Below are 23,834 nucleotides of genomic sequence, written 5' to 3' on the forward strand. Positions count from 1 at the left end.
TGTATGATCTTTTTAATGTGTTGTTGGATTCTGTTTGCTAGTATTTTGTTGAGGATTTTTGCATCTATATTCATCAGTGACATTGGTCTGTAATTTTCTTTTTTTGTAGTACTTTGTCTGATTTTAGTATCAGGGTGATGGTGGCCTCTTAGACTGAGTTTGGGAGTGTTCCTTCCTCTGCAATTTTTTGGAAGAGTTTGAGAAGGATGGGTGTTAGCTCTTCTCTAAATGTTTGGTAGAATTCACCTGTGAAGCCATCTGGTCCTGGACTTTTGTTTGTTGGAAACTGTTTAATTACAGTTTCAATTTCATTATTTGTGATTGGTCTGTTCATATTTTCGATTTCTTCCTGGTTCAGTCTTGGAAGGTTATACCATTCTAAGAATTTGTCCGTTTCTCTCAGGTTGTCCGTTTTATTGGCATAGAGTTGCTTGTAGTCGTCTCTAACAATGCTTTGTATTTCTGTGGTGTTCGTTGTAACTTCTTTTTCATTTCTAATTTTATTATTTGAGTCTTCTCCCTCTTCTTCTTGATGAATCTGGCCACTCTCGCCTTTTGAGACGGACCTCATTCTATGGAATGTGTATCTCTCTAAATAAATCCACTTCTTACATATCACTTTGTCTCTCACTGAATTCTTTCTGCGCTAAGACATAAAGAACCTGAGCTTCAGTAAGTCCTAAGACCAGGTGTGTGATTTCAATGAAAAGACAGTGAGTTCAAGTTCCAATCCGAGTTGTGCAGTTTCAACATGGATCCAAATACCTGAGAGTTGTTTCCTGTTAGAGGAAAGGAATTAAACTGGTCTCCAGGCAAGGACAGGCTGTCAGATGAAGCAGGACAGAGCAGGGGGGTCACCATGGACAGATGTTCATGGCAAACTCGAACACGGATGTGCAGCAAGAGAGAGCCTTCTACGACAGAAGAGTCCTGTCAGGAGGAGGTAAGCTGGGGAGGCAGCTGGGCCAGACCGTGGAACTTTCGGGACACAGAGGGGAGAGGTGGGTCTGCATTTCAAGCCCTGAAGTTTCTGAGGGAACAGCACAGGGAAGGGGTGTTTCCAGAAGGTGAATTTGGCTATGAGGTGTGGTTTGGGGACCATGGTGTTGGTGTCAGTAGTGCTTCCAAACTTCTTATCATTATCATCCACGAAAGAGAAAATTTAATGTATTTAAGTATGAATTCATTTAAATTTAAATTAAATACTAAGGAATAAGATGGTAAGGGAAGGTGGAGCTTTGGAGGGCCACAACCATTGTAATGTCTAAGATTTTTTTCACCCCCCAAGAAGGCATTGAGACTGTGTGGTGTGACGGGGCAGATCTGAGAGACACTGTGATGCATGAATTGATTCAACTTGGTTGATCTAGGAGGGGAAAGGGCAGGAGGGAAGGGGGAAAAATCAGCAAGGTCTCCACAGCTCCCTGCCTGAGTCACCTAAGAGAAAGCTGACAGAAAATCAGCAGGTTCACTAAGTGAAGGCCGGACGTATGGGTTTTGCAATTATCTCAAGGAAGCACAGGAGCCAATAGTTCGTCTCCTAAATTCAGGCCCTTGGTGGTTGGATGTGGTGCAGGAAGGGTTCTCCTGTGCTCTAGAAGCGGACATGGGGAGAATACTGCAGGCCCAGCCACTGCCCCAACCTGCCCCTGGTCCCATCTTCCCCGCTCACTCAATCTCGGCCGGTCCAGGCGTTGCCCCTCTGGGAAAGCATACCCACACGCCGCCCTGCTCTGTGCTGGGCAGCTGACCACTAAGGTCCGCGTCCACATTTACAAACCCTCCCCCAGGCAGGAGCACAACTGGGAGCCCATTACCACGTTCCTGAATGTCTAAAGGTTATAAGTCAAGCTAAGAAACTGCAAAATGATATATAGCCTCGCCTACTGCTTTGACAAATACACGTTCATGTCAACGCAGAAGGTCAAGCCCAGCCTCAGAACTCTGACTCCTGGGAGCTCCAGTCGGGACATGGCAGGGCAGGGAGAGCGGGCCCAGCTCCGGAGCTGCCCTTTTCCCACCCACAGCAGCAGCCGGCACAGAGAAGAGGCTGGAGTGTGCCGGTGGACACCCCTGCCCACTATCTGAGCTCTATCCAAAGCCGTCTGAAAGGCAGCCCTCAGCCCCCTCTCAGCACCGGGTGTGGGGGGGGGTGATGGGGGGGAGGGGAGGGGAGGGGGAGAGGGGAAGGGGGAGGGGAGAGGGGAAGGGGGAGGGGGAAGGAGGGGGGGGGAGGGGAAGGGAGGGGGGACCCCGCATGCGCAGTACAGCCCCCACCCCCACCCCCGGGGCTCGCCTAGGGAGGAGGCCCGGGCAGGTCCCGAGGTGGGCTCCGGGCTATGTGGACATGATTCTGGGTCCCAGTACCCAAGTGTGGCCTAGAAGGGAAATCTCAGGTGGGCACGTCCTCTTGGCCCACAGACCACGCCCTGAGTGCAGGTGAGTGATCACACACAGCACCCCCTTGCCTTGGTCTATGGCCACTGCTCACAGCAGGCCCTCGTCTTCTGCCTTCGGGTTGGTTCAGCCAATGAAGGTGCCAACAGGTCTCAGAAGGCTGGAGGAGACTGAGAGGAACTGATTCTCTCCCCCAGCCCTCCCTGCAGGCTTCACGGGGGGGGGGGGGGGTCTCCTGGACGCCAGGCCTCCCCTGTAGGGCACCCCCTTCCCAGGGCTCTGGCTCTTTTCCAGATTCTGGTAACTGCTCCCTCCTCTTGCCTCCCCCACCCCTAACCTGGTGAAGGCTCCACACTCTTCCAGCCCTCAAGGCCTCACTGCCAGCTTGCTGGTTTCCTTTAACCCTGCCCACCCCTTGTGAACAGACCTTCAGTACACTCTCCACTGTTCCCCCACTGTTACTGTAGCTTTCCCCAGTGCCTCTCCCCTGGGCTCCGTCTGGGTGGATGGCCGCCCCCAGGCAGACACTCAGACTCCAAGCTTCCTCTGGTTCCATCCGTGGCTGTCTTCCTCCTTCACTTCTCACTATCCCTCCACATTTTTTTTAAATTGGAGTATAGTTGATTTACAATGTTGTGCTTGTTTTAGGTGTACAGCAAATGACTCAGTTATACCTATACACATATCCATTCTTTTTCAGATTCTCTTCTGATATAGGTTATCACAGAATACTGAGTGATTCCTTCCACCTGTGCTATACAGTAGGTCCTTGTTGGTTTTCTGTCTTATGTATAGTAGTGTGTGTATGTTAATCCCAAACTCCTGATTTATCCCTCCCCCCCAACATTTTCCCTTTGGTAACCATAAGTTTGTTTCTGAAATCTGTGAGTCTGTTTCTGTTTTGTAAATAAGTTCATTTGTATCACTTTTTAAAATTAGATTCCGCATATGAGTGATATCATATGATATTTGCCTTTCTCTCTCTGACTTACTTGACTCAGTATGAAAATCTCTAGGTTCATCCATGTTGCTGCAAATGGCATTATTTCATTTTTTATGGCTAATATTACATTGTATATATGTACCACATCTTTTGTTTGTTTGTTTGTTTAGTTATTTATTTTTGTCTGCGTTGGGTCTTCGTTGCTGCACGTGGGCTTTCTCTAGTTGCAGAGAGCGGGGGCTACTCTTCGTTGCGTTGTGAGGGGTTCTCATTGCAGTGGCTTCTTTTGTTGCAGAGCACAGGCCCTAGGTGCGCAGGCTCAGTAGTCGTGGCGCACGGGCTTAGTTGCTCCGGGGCATGTGGGATCTTCCCGGACCAGGGCTCGAACCCGTGTCCTCTGCATCGGCAGGCGGATTCTTAACCACTGCGCCACTGGGGAAGCCACACATCTTCTGTATCCTTTCTTTCTAGGCCTTAGCTTAACCCCTATCAACTCAGACCTGGACCATGGCTGAAGTGGCCAGCTAGCATCCCGCATCCATTCTTAGCTGCTCCAGCCTCCTCCTAGCAGGCCCTCAGGGAGCTTTCTAAAGCACAGGTATCATCTTGTCCTTCCTCAGCCTGGGCTGCACTGCCCCCTCACACACACACACACACACACACACACACACACACGCTGCTCGCATTCCGCTGCCCTCCTGTTATCCGTGAGCACCCTCCTCCCTGATCCTTCCTTCCCTCCCACCCGCTGGGCTCACCCCCTGCACATCTTTCCCGACTCACTGCGAGCATCGCCTCCTGAATGAAGGTGTCATTGCCAGCTTGCTGGTTTCCTCTCTCTGGATGGAACTGACCACTCAATTCCCCCCGTCAGCAGAGATGCCCTACATTGTTTCTGTGATACTTGTCTGCACTTAGTCATTTCTCTGTTTCCCTTGTAGACTGTTAGCTTCCTGGGAACACTCTGTCGGGTCAGGCAGAGCGACCGAATGCACACCCTTCCCGGCAAGGGTGGCTCCTCGGCCTTCGTCCTCCCAGGCTCCTCGGGGCCACCCTTCCCTGGTGTCCATGACCAGACCCTGCTTCTCGCACCCCACGGCTCCCCTGTCCTTCCAGCAGCTCTCCATAATTTAACATCTTGGTGTGAGGATTTCATTAACACTGGTCTCCCCGTCTAGAGCATTGACACTCCAGGGACTGTGGCTGTCTTGCTCACTGCTGGGTCCCCGAATGCCATGGACCCTGCTTCACACATAACAGCTCCCAAACACACTTGTCTTATGAATGAAAGTGAAAGTATTTTGGTTGGAGAACCTAACCTACTTTGTGGTCACTTCCTGACCATCCTAACAAACTCCTTGGATGTAATTCAGAAGAATCCGTGACGACATTACACCCCTCCTTTACCTTCCATCTCTACAGTTTGAATTAAAAATCAGTATCATGGGGCTTCCCTGGTGGCGCAGTGGTTGAGAATCCGCCTGCCGATGCAGGGGACACGGGTTCGTGCCCCGGTCCGGGAAGATCCCACGTGCCGCGGAGCGGCTGGGCCCATGAACCATGGCCACTGAGCCTGCGCGTCCGGAGCCTGTGCTCCGCAACGGGAGAGGCCACAACAGTGAGAGGCCCGTTTACCGCAAAAAAAAAAAAAAAAAAAAAAAAAAAAAAAAAAAAAAAATCAGTATCATGCTGGTGAGGATGTAAACTGATGCAGCTGCTGTAGAAGAAAGTGTGGGAGTTCGTGAAAAAACTAAACATAGAACTACCATGTGACCCAGCAATTCCACTTCTGGGTATATACCCCAAAGAATTGAAAACAGGATCTTGAATAGATGTTTGCACACACATATTCATGGCAGCATTATTCCCAGGAGCCAAAAGGTAAAAACAACCCAAATGCCCATTGACAATTAAATGAATGTCAATTAAACAAGATGTGATATACTCATACAATGGAATATTATTTGGCCTTACGTTCTACAACATGGATGAACCTTGAAGGCATAATGCTAAGTGAATAAGCCAGTCACAAAAGGACAAATACTGTATGATTCCACTAACATGAGAAACCTAGAGCAGTCAAATTCATAGAGACAGAAAGTGGAATAGTGGTTGCCAGGGGCAGGGGGAAGCAGGAGTAAAGAGTTATTGTTTCGGGACTTCCCTGGTGGCACAGTGGTTAAGAATCTGCCTGCCAATGCAGGGGACACGGGTTCAATCCCTGGTCCACATGCCTCAGAGCAACTAAGCCTGTGCACCACAACTACTGAGCCTGTGCTCTAGAGCCTGCAAGCCACAACTACTGAAGCCCGCGCTCCACAACTACTGAAGACCGCGTGCCTAGAGCCCGTGCTCCACATCAAGAGAAGCCACCACAATGAGAAGCCCGCGCACCGCAACGAAGAGCAGCCCCCGCTCTCTGCAACTAGAGAAAGCCCGCGCGTAGCCAAAAATAAATAAATAATAATTTTTTTTAAAAAAAGAGTTATTGTTTCATTGACAATTTAGGAAGATGAAAAAGTGCTGGAGATGTATTCTGGTGACGATTGCACAACAATGTGAATATTCTTTCACCACTGAACTGGTTAAAATGGTACATTTTATGCTATGTATGTTTTAGCCCAATTTTTTTTATTTTAATTTTAATTTTTTTTTTTTTTTTTTTTTTGCGGTACGCGGGCCTCTCACCGCCGTGGCCTCACCCGTTGCGGAGCACAGGCTCCGGACGCGCAGGCCCAGCGGCCACGGCTCACGGGCTTAATTGCTCCGCTGCATGTGGGATCTTCCCGGACCAGGGCACGAACCCGCGTCCCCCGCATCGGCAGGCGGACTCCCAACCACTGCGCCACCAGGGAAGCCCTTAATTTTAATTTTAAAAAATCAGCATTGCACTCTTTCTCCTAACAAATGGAGGGGAAACCCCAGGCCTCTGGAGGTCCTCCTAACCAGGACACACCAGCGAACCAGGCAGCTGGGAGCTTAGACAAGATATTTTTGTTTCAGCTGATCCCCGGGATTATTAGGAAGCGGCTAGATTTTTAATCTTTAATTTTTCCAGACTGAAAAGGTCATCCGAGGGGTATCTAGTCTTAGGCAAATTCCTCTCTAGCAATTTTTTTTTTTTTCTTTTTTTTTTTTTTTTTTTTTGTGGTACGCGGGCCTCTCAGTGTTGTGGCCTTTCCCGCTGAGGAGCACAGGCTCCGGACGCGCAGGCCCAGCGGCCATGGCTCACGGGCCCAGCCGCTCCACGGCATGTGGAATCCTCCCGCACCGGAGCACGAACCCGCGTCCCCTGCATCGGCAGGCGGACTCTCAACCACTGCGCCACCAGGGAAGCCCTCTAGCAATTATTTTTAAATGTCAGTCCATAAGGAAGCCCCTCTTCGAAAAACAAGTTAGGAAGAGAAGACAGGGGTGCAACACATACCCCACAATTATTGACGGGTATGTTGGCATGGCCTGCTGAGCGTACATGGCTGCTCTTTAGAGGGGCGTGTTAGGCTGGGCCGGCATTAGGGCCGGTTGAGCCCAGGCTCTGATTTGGACCAGGTGTCTGGCACAGGGCTGCCCCCAAGGAAGGCGGGCTTTCTCGTAGTCGCACAGAGCCATCTATGCGCTGTCTGCAAGCCTCCTTCCTCAGAGACACACCCACCCCCTGGTCAGTGCCTCTGCACAGGAGTAAGAGGGTGGATGGAATGGAGACCCTCAGGAGGACCTGCAAGGAAGGCTTCTTGGCTCTAAACCATCTGCAGATGCTCCAGGGATTATGGATTATAGCAATCATTGGAACCCCAGGCGGTGGGAAGCTCCGTCCTCTGATGGCCCTAGCCAGCCTGCTTGGCCATGTTGCAGCAAAAATAGAAATGAGACGTTTCTGATAAACGAGGAAAATAAGGAAACAATGAACAGGCTGGGGAAACAACATAAACAGGTCTGAAAGAGTTAAGCAATCTTGGTTACTGTTTAGCTGTTACTACTAACAAACACTTGTAGCTAGACTTGTCCTTCACAAAGCTGATTACTCTCTGACTCCATACAAATTATCCTTTGCACCTGGCCTTTCTTCCCCTACACTCCCTTGTAGCACTCTTCATTTCAGAAAGAAGTTCACGGGCCCCGATAACTTCAGGGGCACCAGGCCCGGGTGCTGAGCCACCTGATGCCAGCTTTGGCCATGAATTTGCAGAAGAAAAGAAATGCAAGACATTCACTACTTTTTTTTTTTTTTTTTTTTTTTTTTTTTGTGGTACGCGGGCCTCTCACTGTTGTGGCCTCTCCCGTTGCGGAGCGCAGGCTCCGGACACGCAGGCTCAGCCGCCATGGCTCACGGGCCCAGCCGCTCCGCGGCATGTGGGATCTTCCCGGACCGGGGCACGAACCCCCGTCCCCTGCATCGGCAGGCGGATTCTCAACCACTGCGCCACCAGGGAAGCCCGACCTTCACTACTTTTGATCCTTATCATATACCCCTGCGAGCCGAGCCGCACATATAAAATCTTCTCCGATTCCCCAAGGAGGTGGGCACAGTTCTTGAGGCGTTAGCCTACTGTGTCTTCCCTTTGCCTTGGCAAGGAAAATAAAAAGCCTCGCTATTTCTTATCTTCCAGTTCTCTGTCTCCGTATTTTTATTCGGCATCGGTGCACAGGGAGCCAGATTGACAACAGCCAGGACTCCACGAGTTGCAAAGATTCTTATTTATGAGTTCATGTGTGTGTACCTCACCATGTGCTTCACGGTCCTATTTCATCCAAGTGACATCTAGACATCTAGGAAGGCCCTGCAGAGGAGAAAAGGTGCCCAGAAAACCAGCTGCTCTGGGGGGAGGGCGTGGGAAGGAGGAGTAGCCCCCTCCATTGGCTTTGGTGACCGAGATCTTGACAGCTGATGTGTAAGAGCCTCAGGTCTTATCGCACCTGCTGGAGGTGACACCTCCTTCCCGGGCAGCTTTCTCTAAAGTCAGGGTCTTTCCCAGCCTCAGAAGCTTACTCAGGCAGGGGCAAGGGACTGTCCTGATCCTCCACACTCTGGGCGACACCAGAAGTTGCAGGGATCAGGATACAGGAAGTCCAATTTGCTCCCCAAAGGTGACTTGAGGAAGGAGCATCCTGACTGAGGCTGCAGCCTGTTGGATGATTCTCCTCAGAGCTGGGTTTTCTGGGAACGTGGCAGGATTTCACCTGCCAGTCCTGAGAGCTAGCTCCTGGCTTTCCTGGCTTTCTCCCAGAGGACGAGGGCGTTTTTATGAGGCTTTCACTTTTGCATCTGACATCACAGAGGAAACCCAAGTTCGGCCCCCAGTTGTTCTGTGGCCATCACTTAACCCCCTGGACCCCAGGCTCTTCTTCTGTAAACTGAAAGTCCTAACCAGGTGATGGCTCAGGCTCCTGCCAGCAACATCAACCTCCGTAAGAAAGTTACAATGTGTTATTCAGAAGATCACCCACACCCAGACACACACAGCTGCCCTACAAAACTGTGCATTGAGGCAGGGTCACGTTGTGACTTTTGAGGACGCTGGACACTATTGCCTTCATGGGCCCTTCCACCAGAAAAAGAAATATTTAAAAAGCATACAGCTGTGGTGGTATAAAGATGAATATATTAATATTATATATTAACATTTTCTTCTACCTAAAATTTTATTTTTTTCTTCTGACTTTAAAATAACATCTTGAGCTTCCCTGGCGGCGCAGTGGTTGGGAGTCCTCCTGCCGATGCAGGGGACACGGGTTCGTGTCCCGATCCGGGAGGATCCCACGTGCCGCGGAGCGGCTGGGCCCGTGAGCCATGGCCGCTGAGCCTGCGCGTCCGGAGCCTGTGCTCCACAACGGGAGAGGCCACAGCGGTGAGAGACCCACGTACCGCAAAAAATAATAATAATAATAAAATAAAATAAAAACATCTTATCAGGGGCCCCTAGGAGTGTTCTTTGTGAGCCCTAAACACGCCTGCTCTGCCTAGTGGCCCAGCACTGGGGGACATGTGGATTGACGGGGTAAGAAAGAGACCCAGCTAGGAGAGCGGGCCTACCTCAGTAGCTATGTGACCTGCACCGGTCACCTCACCTCTCTGCGCCTCAGTTTCCCCACCTGGGCATAATAATAGTACCTACTTCACGGAGTTGTGAGGAAGGAAGGAAGACCGTGTCTGTGAGTACCCTGAGTAGAATGGTGCCTGGCACAGAAGTCACTAGAAGCTGTTCGTTGCCATTAATGCCATTTTTTGTCAACCCTGTTCCAGTCGCCTTGCTGGCCCTCTGCATCTTACCCGACCCTCTCGAAGCAAGGCAAGGGAACAAGGATGTCTCGCTTGCACTTCCTGGAGCACACACTGCTAATTTTAGAGCTGCTTATTCAGGGAAATGTTCTTGAATCTCAGAAAACTCTTTGGTGGCAAAAACAAGCACCAGAAGCCCTGGTTGTCCAGCATTCCACCCGGGGCAGGAGGAAGAGGCAGGGGCTGTCATCTGTCGCCTGCTCTCCCCTGCTTGGCAGGTGTCAGACCTCAGGGAACTGAGTGGAAGGCTTTGAGTCCTTGTAAAATGCAACGGCCTCTGGGATAAATTAATGTCCTAATCCCCTAACAGTCACACGAGGGAGGCCTGACAGCTGGTTTTTCTAAGGAGCCATGAGCGTGTATGTGCCAGGGCTTTACATACATTATCTCGTTTAATCCTGACAGCAACCCCAGATGGACGGATTACTATCCCCATTTCACAAAGCAGCAAGCAGAAGCTCAGAGAGGGTCGGTGACTTGCCCACAAGCCACCCCTACTCCTTCCTGCCTCCCCAGGAGAACAGCTGGCACCTGAGAGGAGTTCAAGAGCGAGATAAAGGGGAAATGGAAACCCGCCTGCCTGGGTCTCTCTGGCCGGGGCCCATCAGCGGCCATGCTCCGGGCCTCAGTTTCCCCACCTGCGCAAGGGGGGCGTGGGCCCCGTGTCTCATGCATTCTGCAGCTCTCATCCCTCTCCCTGTCTGGTTGGTGCAGATGGCTGGCTCCTTTCCCAGCCCCCTCCCCTCCGTGGCATTCCTCCTGTACCCGCCACTCCTCCCCAAGCCGCCGAAGCAGGGAAGCTCCTTTGGGGCAAGTCTGCAAGGGAGGTTTGCCAGGCGTTAAACTGTTGCTGCATTGGCAAGCGGGGGGGGCCCCCTCAGAACCCCAAATTCCCAGCCAGGCACGGGATAGCAGAGCCAGGGGGTCCCTTCCTGTGTGGACGCTCCAGCCCTGCCACCCAGCCTCCCCGTGCACCCAGCCCATGCAGCTCTCATGCTCTTATTTTTTTCGGAAAGGAAAGTTGGCAGCAGCAGTGCTGGGCCTCCATGAATGCAAACAGCTTAATCACCCTCGGGTCCTTTTCTCAACAGCCCTCTCCTCTCACTTCCTCCCAGCTCTTTTCTCCTGGGGATACTGAGTGACTGGGAGCCAGCTGGGCTTCTCTGAGTGTGCGTGGGAACATCAGGGCCCCCGGGGGGGGGGGCTGTGTCTGAGGGAACCCAGTGGAAGAGCGCCATGAGGCAGCCCTGGCATCGGGCCCCAGAGGGCCGAGGGGAGGACACGGTCTTACCTCCAAAGGCGGGCCTCATGGTGAAATCGTGGTCATCCACTCTGAGAAGTGGCTGAGGTTTTCCCTTTCGGATTTTGGTCACATCCAGGTTCTTCTTATATAGGTGACTGCCAAGACAAGCGAGAAACTGTTTTCCGTCAACGCACCAAGACATCGCGTGAGAAGATTTGGGGAGATTACTTCCTGCAGGATCTACGTGTTACTCACCTTTTTGCCCATCCTAACATCTCTTTCTCCACTGAAGGGAGGTCAAGAGATAAACGCCCCTCCCCCCCGCCCCGCTTACCTCCACCACCCTGGGCCCTCACAGGCGGGCTGGCCCGAGGACCTGGCCCTTCCAGAAGCTTCCTAAAGTAGCTCCCCCCGAGGCAGGACACCATCCTACCTTGGCAAACTCCTAACTGTCCTGCCCAAAGTCGTGATTGGATGACCAACGGTTGGGTCTAATGGTGGAGAATTATGATGGGTCATTTTTTTTTTTTCTGTTAAAATATTTCTTCAGTGTTGTTATAACATTGGTTTTGCGATAAGGAAAATTCTTAGGGACTTCCCTGGTGGTCCAGTGGGTAAGACTCCACGCTCCCAATGCAGGGGGCCCGGGTTTGTTCCCTGGTCAGGGAACTAGATCCCGCATGCCGCAACTAAGACCCGGCACAGCCAATATCAATAAATAATAAATAAATAGTTTTTAAAATCAATATACCAAAGTGGCATATTTTAAAAAATAAAATAAAATTCTGAGACAAATGTAGTTAAAGTTTTAAAAGGCTGGTGTTATCCTAGCCAGACCTGATGCTCTTTACATCTGTCCAGTTGGCAGCTGTCTGAAGAATCCACCCTGGCGGAGAGAGCCTCAACCCTCGCGAGAACAGACAGTTCACAGCCGGCGGGCATCAAGGCCACAGTTGGGCACAGAGTTGCCCCGACCATCCAGCCAGGTGGTGGGAGGGGGAGCTAGAGCCCAGCACTGCAGACCCTGCTTCCCTGTCCTTCCTTTAACCCAGAGGAAAAAGGAGTAATTCTCTCCTCTTTTTCACTCACACTCATTCTTTCCAGATCTTTTTTTTTTATTCCCCACCAGAATCACACATAATCCTAAAGCAGGCAAATGCAAAATCTTCTAAAGCAATAGGCTACTTAGGATCATCACTAAACAGGGAGAATAATAAGAGGGGAAGGAAAAGAAAATGGAAAGGAAGGAAGGCTAGGAGGCAGGTTATTTGGACATTTCCCCGACCAGGGATTGAACCCAAGACCCGACAGTGAAAGCCCGGAATCCTAACCCCTAGGCCACCAGGGAACTCCCTGAGCTTTAATTCTTGACAGAAGAAAATAATCATAAAAAGTCAGTGTTACTATCATATCTGTTATGTGTTGACTGTTGAAGGGTTCTAGAACTCAATGAAGAGATTTTGTTTTTGACTGTATGTTGTTCATCTGTATATACCCCTATTTGCTCTCCACGTTCTTACCACATTTTGTTGATTTTTTAGAGAAAAAAGCATATTTCCCATTTAAACCCTGTAAGAGGAAAGTGACATATTTCCTGTCTCGAGGTCCTGTTCTTTGAGACATCTTCCTATGAAATCCTTCTTAACTTTCATTCTCTACCAGCTCTGCCCAGATGGTATCACTTGATGGGAGGTCTGAAGCTGTGCTGATCAGTAAAACAGCCACTAGTCACATGGGGCTGTTTAGATTTAAGTTAATTAAAATTAGATAAAATTAGTATTCAGTTTCCTCAGTTCCACTAACCACATTTAGGTGCTCCAGGGTCATGGGTGTCTGGTTGCTACTCTACTGGACAGTGCAGATATATAACATTTCCACAATTGGGAAAAGCTTGATTATTCAGTGCCGACCTGACCCTCAACCGTCTTCCCCACCCAAGAAGCAGATTCCCCTGTGAGCTCGGCCTCCCCGCCTTGCAGCCCAGCTCTGGGAGTCACCTCGCCCAGCTTCTCACAGCTCCAGACCTCCCAGGAAGGCACCCAATTCTGGGCTCGGTACCACCTGTTTCTCTCTATTCAGTTCCTCCCTTCAACCTTGGGGAGTTCAACATCCAGATCATAGGAGAGCAAAATTTGCCACCTCAAAATGTGTCTCTTTGGCATGTGGATTATTTTGAGCTGAAAACAATCAAAGCCCAAAAGATCCAGGAAGAACCTTTGAGCTTCCCCCTAACTGCCTAAAAGAATTTGTACAGAGGGCCTGTTCCTGGAAGAGAACGGTCACCAGAGATCTCTGCAAAGAATATGGGCTAGGGGTGGTGGGGAGAAACTCTGCTGGGCCTGGAAATCAGAGTCCACTTGGTGTCCCATTGTCTCTGCACAGCCCAGCACACCATCGGTTTACCAAACAACTTCCATCTTTTTTTTTTTTTTAAATCTTATTTATTTTTGGCTGCATTGGGTCTTCGTTGCTGCCCGCGGGCTTTCTCTAGTTGTGGTGAGCAGGGGTTACTCTCCGGTTGCGGTGCAAAGGGTTCTCATTGCGGTGGCTTCCCTTGTTGCGGAGCACGGACTCTAGGCGCAGGCTTCAGTAGTTGTGGCTCATGGGTTCTAGAGCTCAGGCTCAGTAGTCGTGGCGCACAGGCTTAGCTGCTCCAAGGCATGTAGGCTCTTCCCGTGTCCCCTGCATTGGCAGGCAGATTCTTAACCACTGGGCCACCAGGCAAGTCCCTCTTTTTCATCTTCACGTGAATTGCCTTTCTCCCCTTTGTGGTCCTAAACCACTACCCCCAACATCCTCCTTTGTCTTTAGCTGAAGATGGTTTTTAAGCTGAGGGTTTGGCCATTTGGGTGAATTACTCAGTTATCCTGGGTCTCTCCCATGGATACAGGTTATTAAACTTTTGTTTGATTTTCTCCTGTTAATCTGTCTCATGTCAATTTAATTCTTAGACCAGCCAGAAGAACTTAGCAGGGTAGAGGAAAGCGTCTTCATCCCGGACAATACGGACAGCCATCCTGCAGTCTGGTTGCACAACTCTTCAATTCCTGGACTCAAGTTTATTTGCTCAACACATTTCTATGGATCACCTACTCTGTCCAAACACTGCTCACTCAAGTCACGGGAGGACATATATTCACCTCCCCCACAGAGCTGATGACCTAGGGGGAGAAATAGACAATAAACAAGTGGACAGATAAAGAATATAACTTCAGAAAGTGTTGGGACCTCCCTGGTAGTCCAGTGGGTAAGACTCTGTGCTCCCAATGCAGGGGGACTGGGTTCAATGCCTGGTCCGGGAACTAGATCCCGCATGCATGCTGCAACTAAGAGCCCGCATGCTGCAACTAAAATACCTCACATGCTGCAACTTAGACCCAGTGCAGCCAAAATAAACAAATAACTAGAAAGTGCCATAAGTATATCATAGAGCAGGGTAAGGAAGAAGAGAGAGATGGGTTGGGGTAGAGGGTGATCAGAGAAGCCGTCTGAGCCCTGGAAAGGGTGAGTCATGAGAGGAGATGAAGAAAGTGCATTCTGAGAGAGGGAAGAGCAAGTGCAAGTGTCCTGAGGTGAGTGTGGCTTGTGTGTGGAACAGTAAGAAAACCAGTGGGCAGAGAATAAGGAGGAGGAAAGCAGTAAGAAAGGAGGTGCAAGACAAGGCCAGGGACTAGATGCTGAGGTCCTCAGGGGTATATACTGAGTGGGGAAACCCATGGGAATTCTGAGCAGGGGAGTCCAAAGGTCTGGTTTAACATCTGGGAAGATCACTCAGGTAGAGGAGACTGTGGGAAGAAATGGGGAACCATTAGGAGACTTCTGCTGAGAGAACATGGTGCCTGGGTTAGGGCGGTAAGGGGTGGAGCTGTAGAGAAGGGATCAGAAAGGCTTTGCTGATGGATTGGGTATGGGGTGTGGGGGAAACAAAGAGGCAGGGATGGCCCAGGTTTACGACAAGCACCTTGGTGAATGGTGGGGCATTCGCTGAGATAGTAAAAACTGGAGGAGTGGCATGTTTGTGGGGGTGACAGTGCATCACATTCTTAGAAGCCATCTTGATGTCCAGACGCCTGTGAGGCACCAGGTAGGAAGTGCAAATAGGGTGGGTGCAACTCAGAAGACAGTAGCAGTAGCAGTGTTTTCACTTCCTTTGGCCTTGTAGGTTCTGGGGGTCCCTGGGGGCTCAGCAGGTGTGCCTGACCCTCTTTCTCCCAGAGCCCTTTGACTCCGCCCTCAACACCCTGGCCTGGCATCCTCAGCTTGTCTCCTTCTCACTGTTCATTCTCATCAGCATTCAGACGGATTCGAGTCTCTCTCACCTTGAACCAAAATGAAGCAGAAAATCTGTCTGGACCCCACGTCTCTTCACGCAAAATTAATTGAAAAGTGATGGCGGGACAGTGGTGGTAGTTATACTCTTCTTTGAACATTTCCTCTTTTAAAAAAAAAAATCTCTCCCTCCCCGCCTCTCAATAAATAAATAACTTTCCCAAAGAGCTGCTGCCATTCCTCACTCATGAGCACTTCTTGCCCTACTTGTGCCTGAGCCAAGGCCTTGAAGGTGCACTTGCCAAGGGTCAGGGAGGACCAGCCTCTGCTGGAAACCTCATCTTCCAGGACAGGGTGCTTGGTCTTCCTCCCACCTCCACTGCAGCCTTGCCTTCCTCCTCAGCCTGTCCCTAGATGTCAGCATCCCCTGGACCCTGTCTCCGCTGCCTTCTCTTCCCTCTCGACACTCCCTTTGGCAGTGGCTTCAACTGTCATTCACTTACTGATGATTCCTAAACCTATGTCCCTTGCTCTACACCTTTATATCCTACCGTCTAACAGATTATCCCCAGTTGGGTATCCTATAGGCATTTAAACTCAACACGTCCATAGTTTGGGACCCGCTGAGTGGGAGGTGACCCAGCTGAAGGACAAGGGGGCGTTATATGAAACTGGAGGAAAGGTAGGAGGGGTAAGGCTGAAATGCACAGACTGAGGCTGCAGGGGCTCCGCCAGGGAGAGCCTTGAAGATCCTGTTAAGAAGTTTATCTTTACCCATGGGACTTCCCTGGCGGTCCAGTGGTTAAGACTCCCCGCTTCCATTGCAGGGGGCATGGTTCGATCCCTGGTCAGGGAACTAAGATCCCGCGTGCTGCGTGGCCAAAAAAAGAAAAACAAAACAAAAAAATTTTATTTTTATCCAAAAGCAAGGAAAAAGAGGAAGGGTGTTGGGCACTTGGAGAAAGAAGCTATGATCCGATATGCTTTTGGACAAGCCCTTGCAGCTGCACGCTCCGAGGACGAGAGGCCAATGGCTTCTGCCTGTAGCTGGAAGGTGGGACCTAAGTCAGTTCCCTAGAAACACGCGTGGTCATGGAGGGGCCTTTCCAGGGAGCTTCCACCCTCCCGGGTCTCATCCGCAAGAAGTGGAGCAGGACCAGGCCGGCTCCCTGCGCAGCGACTGCTGGGGGGCCGTATACAGAAGCCCCAGCAGAGACACCCAGGGAACGTGGAAGCAGAGCTCAGCCTGAGGGCTTAGCCGATCACAGACGTTAAATCGTGAGGGCAGCCCTGACTCACGGGGAGCAAACCCCTCCCGGTGAGCACAGTTTCTCAGTTGAGAGGGGAGGATTAGGGGAAGGGAAGTTCCCACATGCCAGCACCCTGGCGAGAGGGAGGAGACTGAAATCCCAGTGCCATTTATAAGGACCCAGAGTTTTTCTTACGGGTCCAGTTATTTGATAACTCAGGCCGCTGATATCCTGATCCTTGGGCTGTTGGTGAAAACTGGATGCCCTGCATCGATCCTCCACAGGAGACGCCGGCCACTGCCCCATCCCAGACTCCAGGGGCCATAGGCCGAGCCCCAGCCCTGCGGTGGGGCTACCAGAACTTTCACGGAACCTCAAACCCAGCTCTGTCAGGGTGTGGAGGCGGGAGAGAAGAAGAAAAAGTGTTCACTATGCCTTTGAGAAGCAGGGCTGCTGAGCTGCCGTCAACACAACATTCCAGTGGGTTTCAATTGGAGAAATGAGGTTCAGAAAGATCAGGAAACACGGCCACACAGCCAGGGAGCAGCAGAGCCAGGGCCTGAACCTGCCTGAACCTGGTCCCTCCTGACTTCCCCATCCCACTTCCTTCTCCAGATCCCTAGGGAGGGTGAGGGTCACTGGGTAGCAGGAGAACAAAGCAGCTCCTGGGTCCAGCACTGGAACCATGATGCCAAAGGAGAGAAGGACGGCCAAGGGCAGGTGGAACCAAAGGGGCAGCAAATGGGAAGGAAAGATGAAAGGGGACCTCAGGCTCCGGGACCAGGAGGGGCCACACAGTGTGATCAGGGCAGAGCCCAGACTCCCAGGTCTTGGTGTATTTTCAGATCTCAAGGGAGAAGGGCGTCTCTTTGCAGGAAAGCAATCAAGTGGTCAGGAGGCCGCATTAGGCAGCAGGGCGGGGAATGAACCTGGGAGGCTGAGAGGCAGGAAGAACAAAACAAAACAAACAGCTAAGAGCAAACAGGCTCCCTTGGCAGCAATTCAGTAAAGGGACACAAAGGATCAGAAAACCGGAAGCAGTTTTGAAAAAGCAGTTGCTGGACAGAATAATTGTTTTGTGAGGGTGTGTTGGCCAGGGTGACACAGGGAAGGTTGGCAGGTTAGAAGAAGTCCTCTCGGTGTGTGTGTGTGTGTGTGTGTGTGTGTGTGTGTGTGTGAGTGTGAACAGGACTTCTAAAAGAAGGAGCTACTCCACAGAGCTGAACTGCTCTAAGACTGTAATGAGAAAGGTTCAGGTCATTTTATTCCTATTTATTAGCATAGCTTAACTCTTTTGTTTTTTTGTTGTTGTTGTTGCGGTACGCAGGCCTCTCACTGCTGTGGCCTCTCCGGTTGCGGAGCACAAGGCTCCGGACGCGCAGGCTCCGCGGCCATGGCTCACGGGCCCAGCCGCTCCGCGGCACGTGGGATCTTCCCGGACCGGGGCATGAACCCGTGTCCCCTGCATCGGCAGGCGGACTCTCAACCACTGCGCCACCAGGGAAGCCCTAGCATAGCTTAACTCTTGTGTCAATAATGAAAGTGCCTTTTAGTCAGATGTTTGGCTGAAATTTTTCACAGACAGACGTAGCTCTATGATTGTCTGAGCGTGTACACGCCCTGGTGGATTACAGAAAGGCCTAGAAGCATGTTCCCTGATATATTTTCTCTATCCTTTTTCCCAGCTTCTGTTCAATAATTATTTTATATTCTTTGAATATGTATGTTCATTTTTCATCCACTTTAACACCTCATGGGATAGATTTCAAAAAGTTATCTTCACCCCTAAGGGTCAAATTCAATCATCCATAAACAGTATAAAGTTTCCTCAAAAAACTAAAAATAGAACTACCATATGATCCAACAATTCTACTCCCAGGTATATATCTGAAGAAAATGAAAACACTAATTTGAAAAGATACGTGCACCTCAATGTCCATAGCAGCATTGTTTACAATGGCCAAAATGTGGAAGCAACCTAAGTGTCCATCAAAGGATGAATGGATAAAGAAGGTGTGGTCTATATATACAATGGAATATTACTCAACCATAAAAAAGAAAGAAAATTTGCCATTTGCAACCACATGGATGGACTTGGAGGGTATTATGCTAAGTGAAATAAGTCAGACAGAGAAAGACAAGTACTGTATGGTATTACTTATATGTGAAATATAAAAAACAAAACAAACTAGTGAATATTTTAAAAACCAGACTCACAGGTATAGAGAACAAACTACTGGTTACCAGTGGGGAGAGGGAAGGGGGAGGGGCAAAATAGGGCTAGGACATTAAGAGGTACAAACTACAATGTATAAAATAAGTAAGCTACAGGGATACATTGTACAACACAGGGAATATAGCCAATATTTTATGATAACTATAAATGGAGTATAATGTATAAAAATTTAGAATCACTATGCTGTACACCTGAAACTAATACAAGACTGTAAACCAACTATACTGCAATTTAAAAAATTTATTTAAATAAATGCAGTCTGTGCACAAGCTCATGCAGGTGTCTGGGAATGAGACTGTGGGTCTTCTGAGAGTAACAGAGATGCTGTAACTGCCCAAGCTGCCAAGTGGAATTCCTGAGGGTCCCCGAGGGGCTCGTGCTGAACCCCAGCACCATTATTAGAAAATAGACAGGTTCAGACAACGATTTCCCTTCAGACCTAGTAAATCAGGATCCTAGGTTCAGGTCCTGTCAAGCTACTACCGAGCTGTATGAATGACTCATGCCGACGTTTTAGCATCTGTAAAGTAAGACAGTGTTTCCCCATGTGTGCTCTGTGGACTATGAATCCCACAAGATAGTCCAAAAAACAAAAGTGTTGCTCTTTTTCTTTTTTTTTTTAAAGAGAAACTGCATAATTTATCCTCCTCTTCAAGATTCACAACCTCTATTGGCATAATAAATGTTCTATAAGTTCTGCTATAAAGATATCCTTCTAAAATGGTCTAAACCAGGATTTCCCAACCTTCTTTGACCCTGGAACCCCCTCTTCGTACAACACCTATGCACATTTCACAGAATTAGAACTCAGGGGAATTGTTGGACCCCATGACCTCTGAAGTTCCTGCCAGTTCAACAGCCTAGGATTCTGGCTACATGACCAGGATGAGTCTTCGAGAGTGGTGCGTCTTTCCCAATATCCTGGACAATTTGTACCTGTTTGCTTTCTGACTGAGTAGAATTAGACTTCACAGAGTATTTACATCTCCCAGAGCAGCAGTCTCCAAAGTAGGGACACACCTGGAGGGCTCAGGAGGCTCCACTGGGATGCAAGAAGTAGAAATTGTAACTCTCATTTATAGTTAGTTTTTATCTAAAAATAAGGAAGCTTTGGGGCTTCCCTGGTGGCACAGTGGTTAAGAATCCACCTGCCAATGCAGGGGACACGGGTTTGAGCCCTGGTCCAGGAAGATCCCACATGCCGCAGAGCAATGAAGCCCCTGTGCCACAACTACGGAGCCTGCGCTCGAGAGCCCACGAGCCACAACTACTGAGCCCGTGCGCCACAACTACTGAAGCCCGCACGCCTAGAGCCTGTGCTCCGCAACAAGAGAAGCCACCGCAATGAGAAGCTCGCGCACCGCAACGAAGAGCAGCCCCTGCTCAACGCAACTAGAGAAAGCCCGAGTGCAGCAATGAAGACCCAATGCAGCCAAAAATAAATAAAATAAATAAATAAATTTATATTTTTTCAAAAACTGTGAGAAACAAATGTTTAAAAAATTAAAAATTAAAAAATTAAAATAAGGAAACTTTTCAGCTTTAATATACATATTTATAATAGTACATGTATGTAATTTGTGTATATATATGTATACACATCACGGGGTACGGTTTCAAAAAATTGTCACTGATAGCGGTACGTGATCAAAAAGGGAGACCACTGACCTAGAAAATGTGCCTCAAGATATTAGTTAATATTCATAATCACTAGTTCACGCAGTGCTTAGTAGAATGGAAAAACAGACATGTAATGTGGCGTGTTACACATGGCGTGGATATCTCAGCTGCTTGCTCTTTTCTTCATGCTGAACAGGCCTAGAATATCGTGCCTCGTACATCAGTTCAAAACAAACGTATTAAGGAACTTCGATTTGTGATGTAATTATGTTAAGTGCACATTCTGGGCCTAACCAGTTATTTCTTGGAAGTGTTTCCATTACATCATGAAATAGCCTTCACTGTCGTCCACACGTATGTTTTTAATAACCTAGCAAATTTCACACATCTTCTCTAGGATTCAAAACAGTACAATGAAACCTGATAGCATTATAAAATTGTTCCCAAACAAATAATTTAAAGAAGACAACTCCCAGTTACATTTTTTTCTTAATAAGTCAAACTACATTCCTATATATAGTTCCCCTCAAAAAAAAAATTCTTTTTTTTTTTTCTTAAAGTGAAAGCAGGTTTATTTAGAGAGATACACACTCCATAGACAGAACGTGATCCGTCTCAGAAGGCAAGAGTGGCCCCAGGGCATGGGGTAGCCTCGGAAAGTGAGAGCAGCCCTGAAATATGGGGCTGGTAGTTTAAAAAAAAAAATCTTGAGTGTAATTCCTTAGCAGGTCATCTATGGTCCCTACAGGGTGTAATCCCAAGAAACTAAGCAGCACAATCTGAGAAGTACAACAATGCTTTACCCACTAAGTCTTCAACTACCTGACTTAAAATGCTTTGGCTGAACACAGACATCAGAATGAAAGGCTCAGCCTAGTCTAGTTTCCCTCTCTCGCTGCTGGTGACACGAGAGTGTATTTGGGCCCAGGGAGAGGCTGTGTTGAGTGAGGGCGAGGTCCTCTCTACCCCCGGCCGGAAAACAGATTCCAGTCGGACGGACGATCTAACCCCTAGCCCTCCTGGGAGCTGTCCCACTGTGTGTCAGTGCCACCACGAGTCACCTCCCTCCCCTCCCGCCCACAACTTTACCTTGGCTTGGACGTTTCCAGCTGCCCTGTCCATCTCCTCTTCTTGGGCTTTCTGCTCTCCACAAGAACCATCAGGCAAAACAAGAACAAAATGAGTCTTGAAAAATAAGGCATCCTGTGAATGTCTGTGATGCTGCAAGCTGCTTTCCAGTAACCTGCAGCGAGGCAGATCCCCCCAGGCTTAACCATTGACTCGGTCTTCTGCCTCGAGCCAGGGCAGCAAGGAGGGCATGGCTGGCCAGGCTGAGTTTCCCGATTTAATATTGATACTGATGCTTGTGCCACCCTACTTCCCACCCCCTCGGGCCATGACACAAACACCAAGGCTTTGCCTTCCCTGCTACTTAGTGATTGGCTATTAGTCAGTAAGTTGGTTCTCCTGTGAAGCTCAGCTTCCGCCGAGTCCTAGAACAGCTTTGGCTAAAACTGTTATATAAAAAAATTAAAAAAAAAAATTAAATCTCTTGGACATGCCAGCTTTTTGCTGAGATCATTAATCCATCTCTCTGGCGACATAAAACCAGTCTGTCACATCCGCCAGGGAGCAGGTTGGATTCTGAGTGGATTTGCAGGGAAGACTTGTGCACCCGGAGATGAGCACCTGAATGTGCCCCAGAAATGCTGAGTAAACACGCAAATGACCTGTTTCCACAGCGTTGCTTTATTTCTTGAGCTAAGAGCCTGTGCTTCACCTATGGCCAAGGGTGCTTGCTTTTCCCCCAAATACACATCTTTTTTTTTTTCAATGAAAACACATCTCATCAAAACATAAAACATATTTTGATTTTGAAGGAAAGCATAAACCAAAAGAGAATTCGTGATTCTGTAAGCTCTTTCCTAGCATGAGCACTAGGTCTTCCATCCTACAATGTCTAATGTCATCACTGACTCACTTTGTTATACAGCAGAAACTAACACACCATTGTAAAGCAGTTATACTCCAATAAAGATGTTAAAAAAATGTATAATGTCATCATAAATGAGGCTTGATTCCTATTCTGGGATATGGAATTATGAACATTAGAAGTGAAAAGATACATGTGGTTATGTTTCATATACTCTGCAGAAGAAAATGTTTAAAAACTACCTATTGCTTGCTTGCTGTGTCCTGGGGATGGAGATGATGAGTGTGGTAGAGACACAGGAGATGAGGATGGAGGTCAGAAGGGGCAATATAGCTAAAACTGAAACAGAAGTAGGCTTTTCTTATGTAAGAAAGAATCAAGAGGGCTTCCCTGGTGGCGCAGTGGTTGAGAGTCCGCCTGCCGATGCATGGGACGCGGGTTCGTGCCCCGGTCTGGGAGGATCCCACGTGCCGCGGAGCGGCTGGGCCCGTGAGCCATGGCCGCTGAGCCTGCGCGTCCGGAGCCTGTGCTCCGCAACGGGAGAGGCCACAACAGTGAGAGGCCCGCGTACCGCAAAAAAAAAAAAAAAAAAAAAAAAAAAAAATTCAAGAAAGAATCAAGAGAAGCTCTTTTGATCCCTTTAAGCAAAATAGAATGATATGATCCACTTTATTTTTTCAGGAATTCCTAAGTGGGAACAGTTGGGTCAGAGAAGACCCAACTGATTGATCTCTTTTGACTATGTTAAAAGAGGATGAGGTCCTGCCTTAAGGGACGGGAAGAAAGAAGAAGAGAGGAAAGACAAAGAATGTGACAGTCAAGTTATCACCGAAGGAGAACATACATGGTGACTGAATAGAGTAGGAGGTGAGAGAACACAATGAAAGCTAGGACCCCGGTTTGGAGGCAGGCCTGGTGGGTTGGTACCACCATTATCTGATGTCCCTGAGAGGTGGACAAGTTTGGTGGGGGGGGGGGGATGAGATAAATTTTGACTTATGGGGTTTGAGGTGTCATGGGACCTCCGGATGCCCAGTAGGCAGCTGGAGTATGAGCCTGGAACTCAGGAGAAAGGTCTGGATTGAAGAAATAGATGCGGAACCATCAGTGTAATGGTGGTAGTTTAATCACAGGAAAAGATGAGATCTTCCCGGGAACAGAAGAAGTCAGAGTCCAAGTGCAGAATCCTAGAGACTCTGTACTCTTAAAGGCTGGGTGGGCAGCCAGAACACAGGCATAGAAAAACTAGCAGAGATGTTGACTGCGAAAACCAAAGGAGCTTCAGGAGGGGGATAGTTAACAGTCAGTGCTGGGAAGAAGTGCGTGCACAAAACATGTTCCTGGACCTGAGAACCAGGACATTGCTCCGAACTTCAATAAACTCTAGTTTCAATCGTGCGATGTGGAAGAAGCCAAATTGCAATGAATTAAATAGGAATCTGGGAAACAGAGTAATTTAGTACGGGGACTGACTCAGTGGTTCCCAAATCTGGCCACTCCTCAGAATTATCCAGGTAATTTGTTCAAAAGTCTCATTCCTGCCAAAGATTTAGTGAGGAAGACATGAGACTTATGAAAGTTCTTTTCCATAAATTTTGTTCAAAAGATCTCTTTTGCTGTCTTCCATTTGGACCAGGCCTATCAAGGGCTGACTGACTGGAACCCT

General features: G+C 48.9%; 1 protein-coding gene across 2 annotated transcripts in view; it reads right to left on the bottom strand.

The window, feature by feature from the left end:
• GABRR2 (gamma-aminobutyric acid type A receptor subunit rho2) overlaps nucleotides 1-21,452 on the bottom strand; it is a 48,955-nt gene extending 27,503 nt beyond the window's left edge. The window contains exons 1-2 of one of the 2 annotated variants that reach the window (XM_059083239.2): nucleotides 21,325-21,452; nucleotides 10,909-11,015 (exon numbers count right to left, since the gene is read on the bottom strand). In XM_059083239.2, coding sequence (XP_058939222.1) covers nucleotides 10,909-11,015; nucleotides 21,325-21,437 — 220 coding nt within the window. In that variant the 5' untranslated portion in view covers nucleotides 21,438-21,452. Of the gene's footprint in view, nucleotides 1-10,908; nucleotides 11,016-21,324 lie in introns of those variants that run through there. The other variant, XM_067011462.1, reaches the window with a different exon arrangement.
• Between the last annotated feature and the right edge of the window lie 2,382 nt (nucleotides 21,453-23,834).

The sequence above is a fragment of the Kogia breviceps genome, chromosome 13 (genome assembly GCF_026419965.1).
Source record: "Kogia breviceps isolate mKogBre1 chromosome 13, mKogBre1 haplotype 1, whole genome shotgun sequence".
Taxonomy (NCBI): domain Eukaryota; kingdom Metazoa; phylum Chordata; class Mammalia; order Artiodactyla; family Physeteridae; genus Kogia; species Kogia breviceps.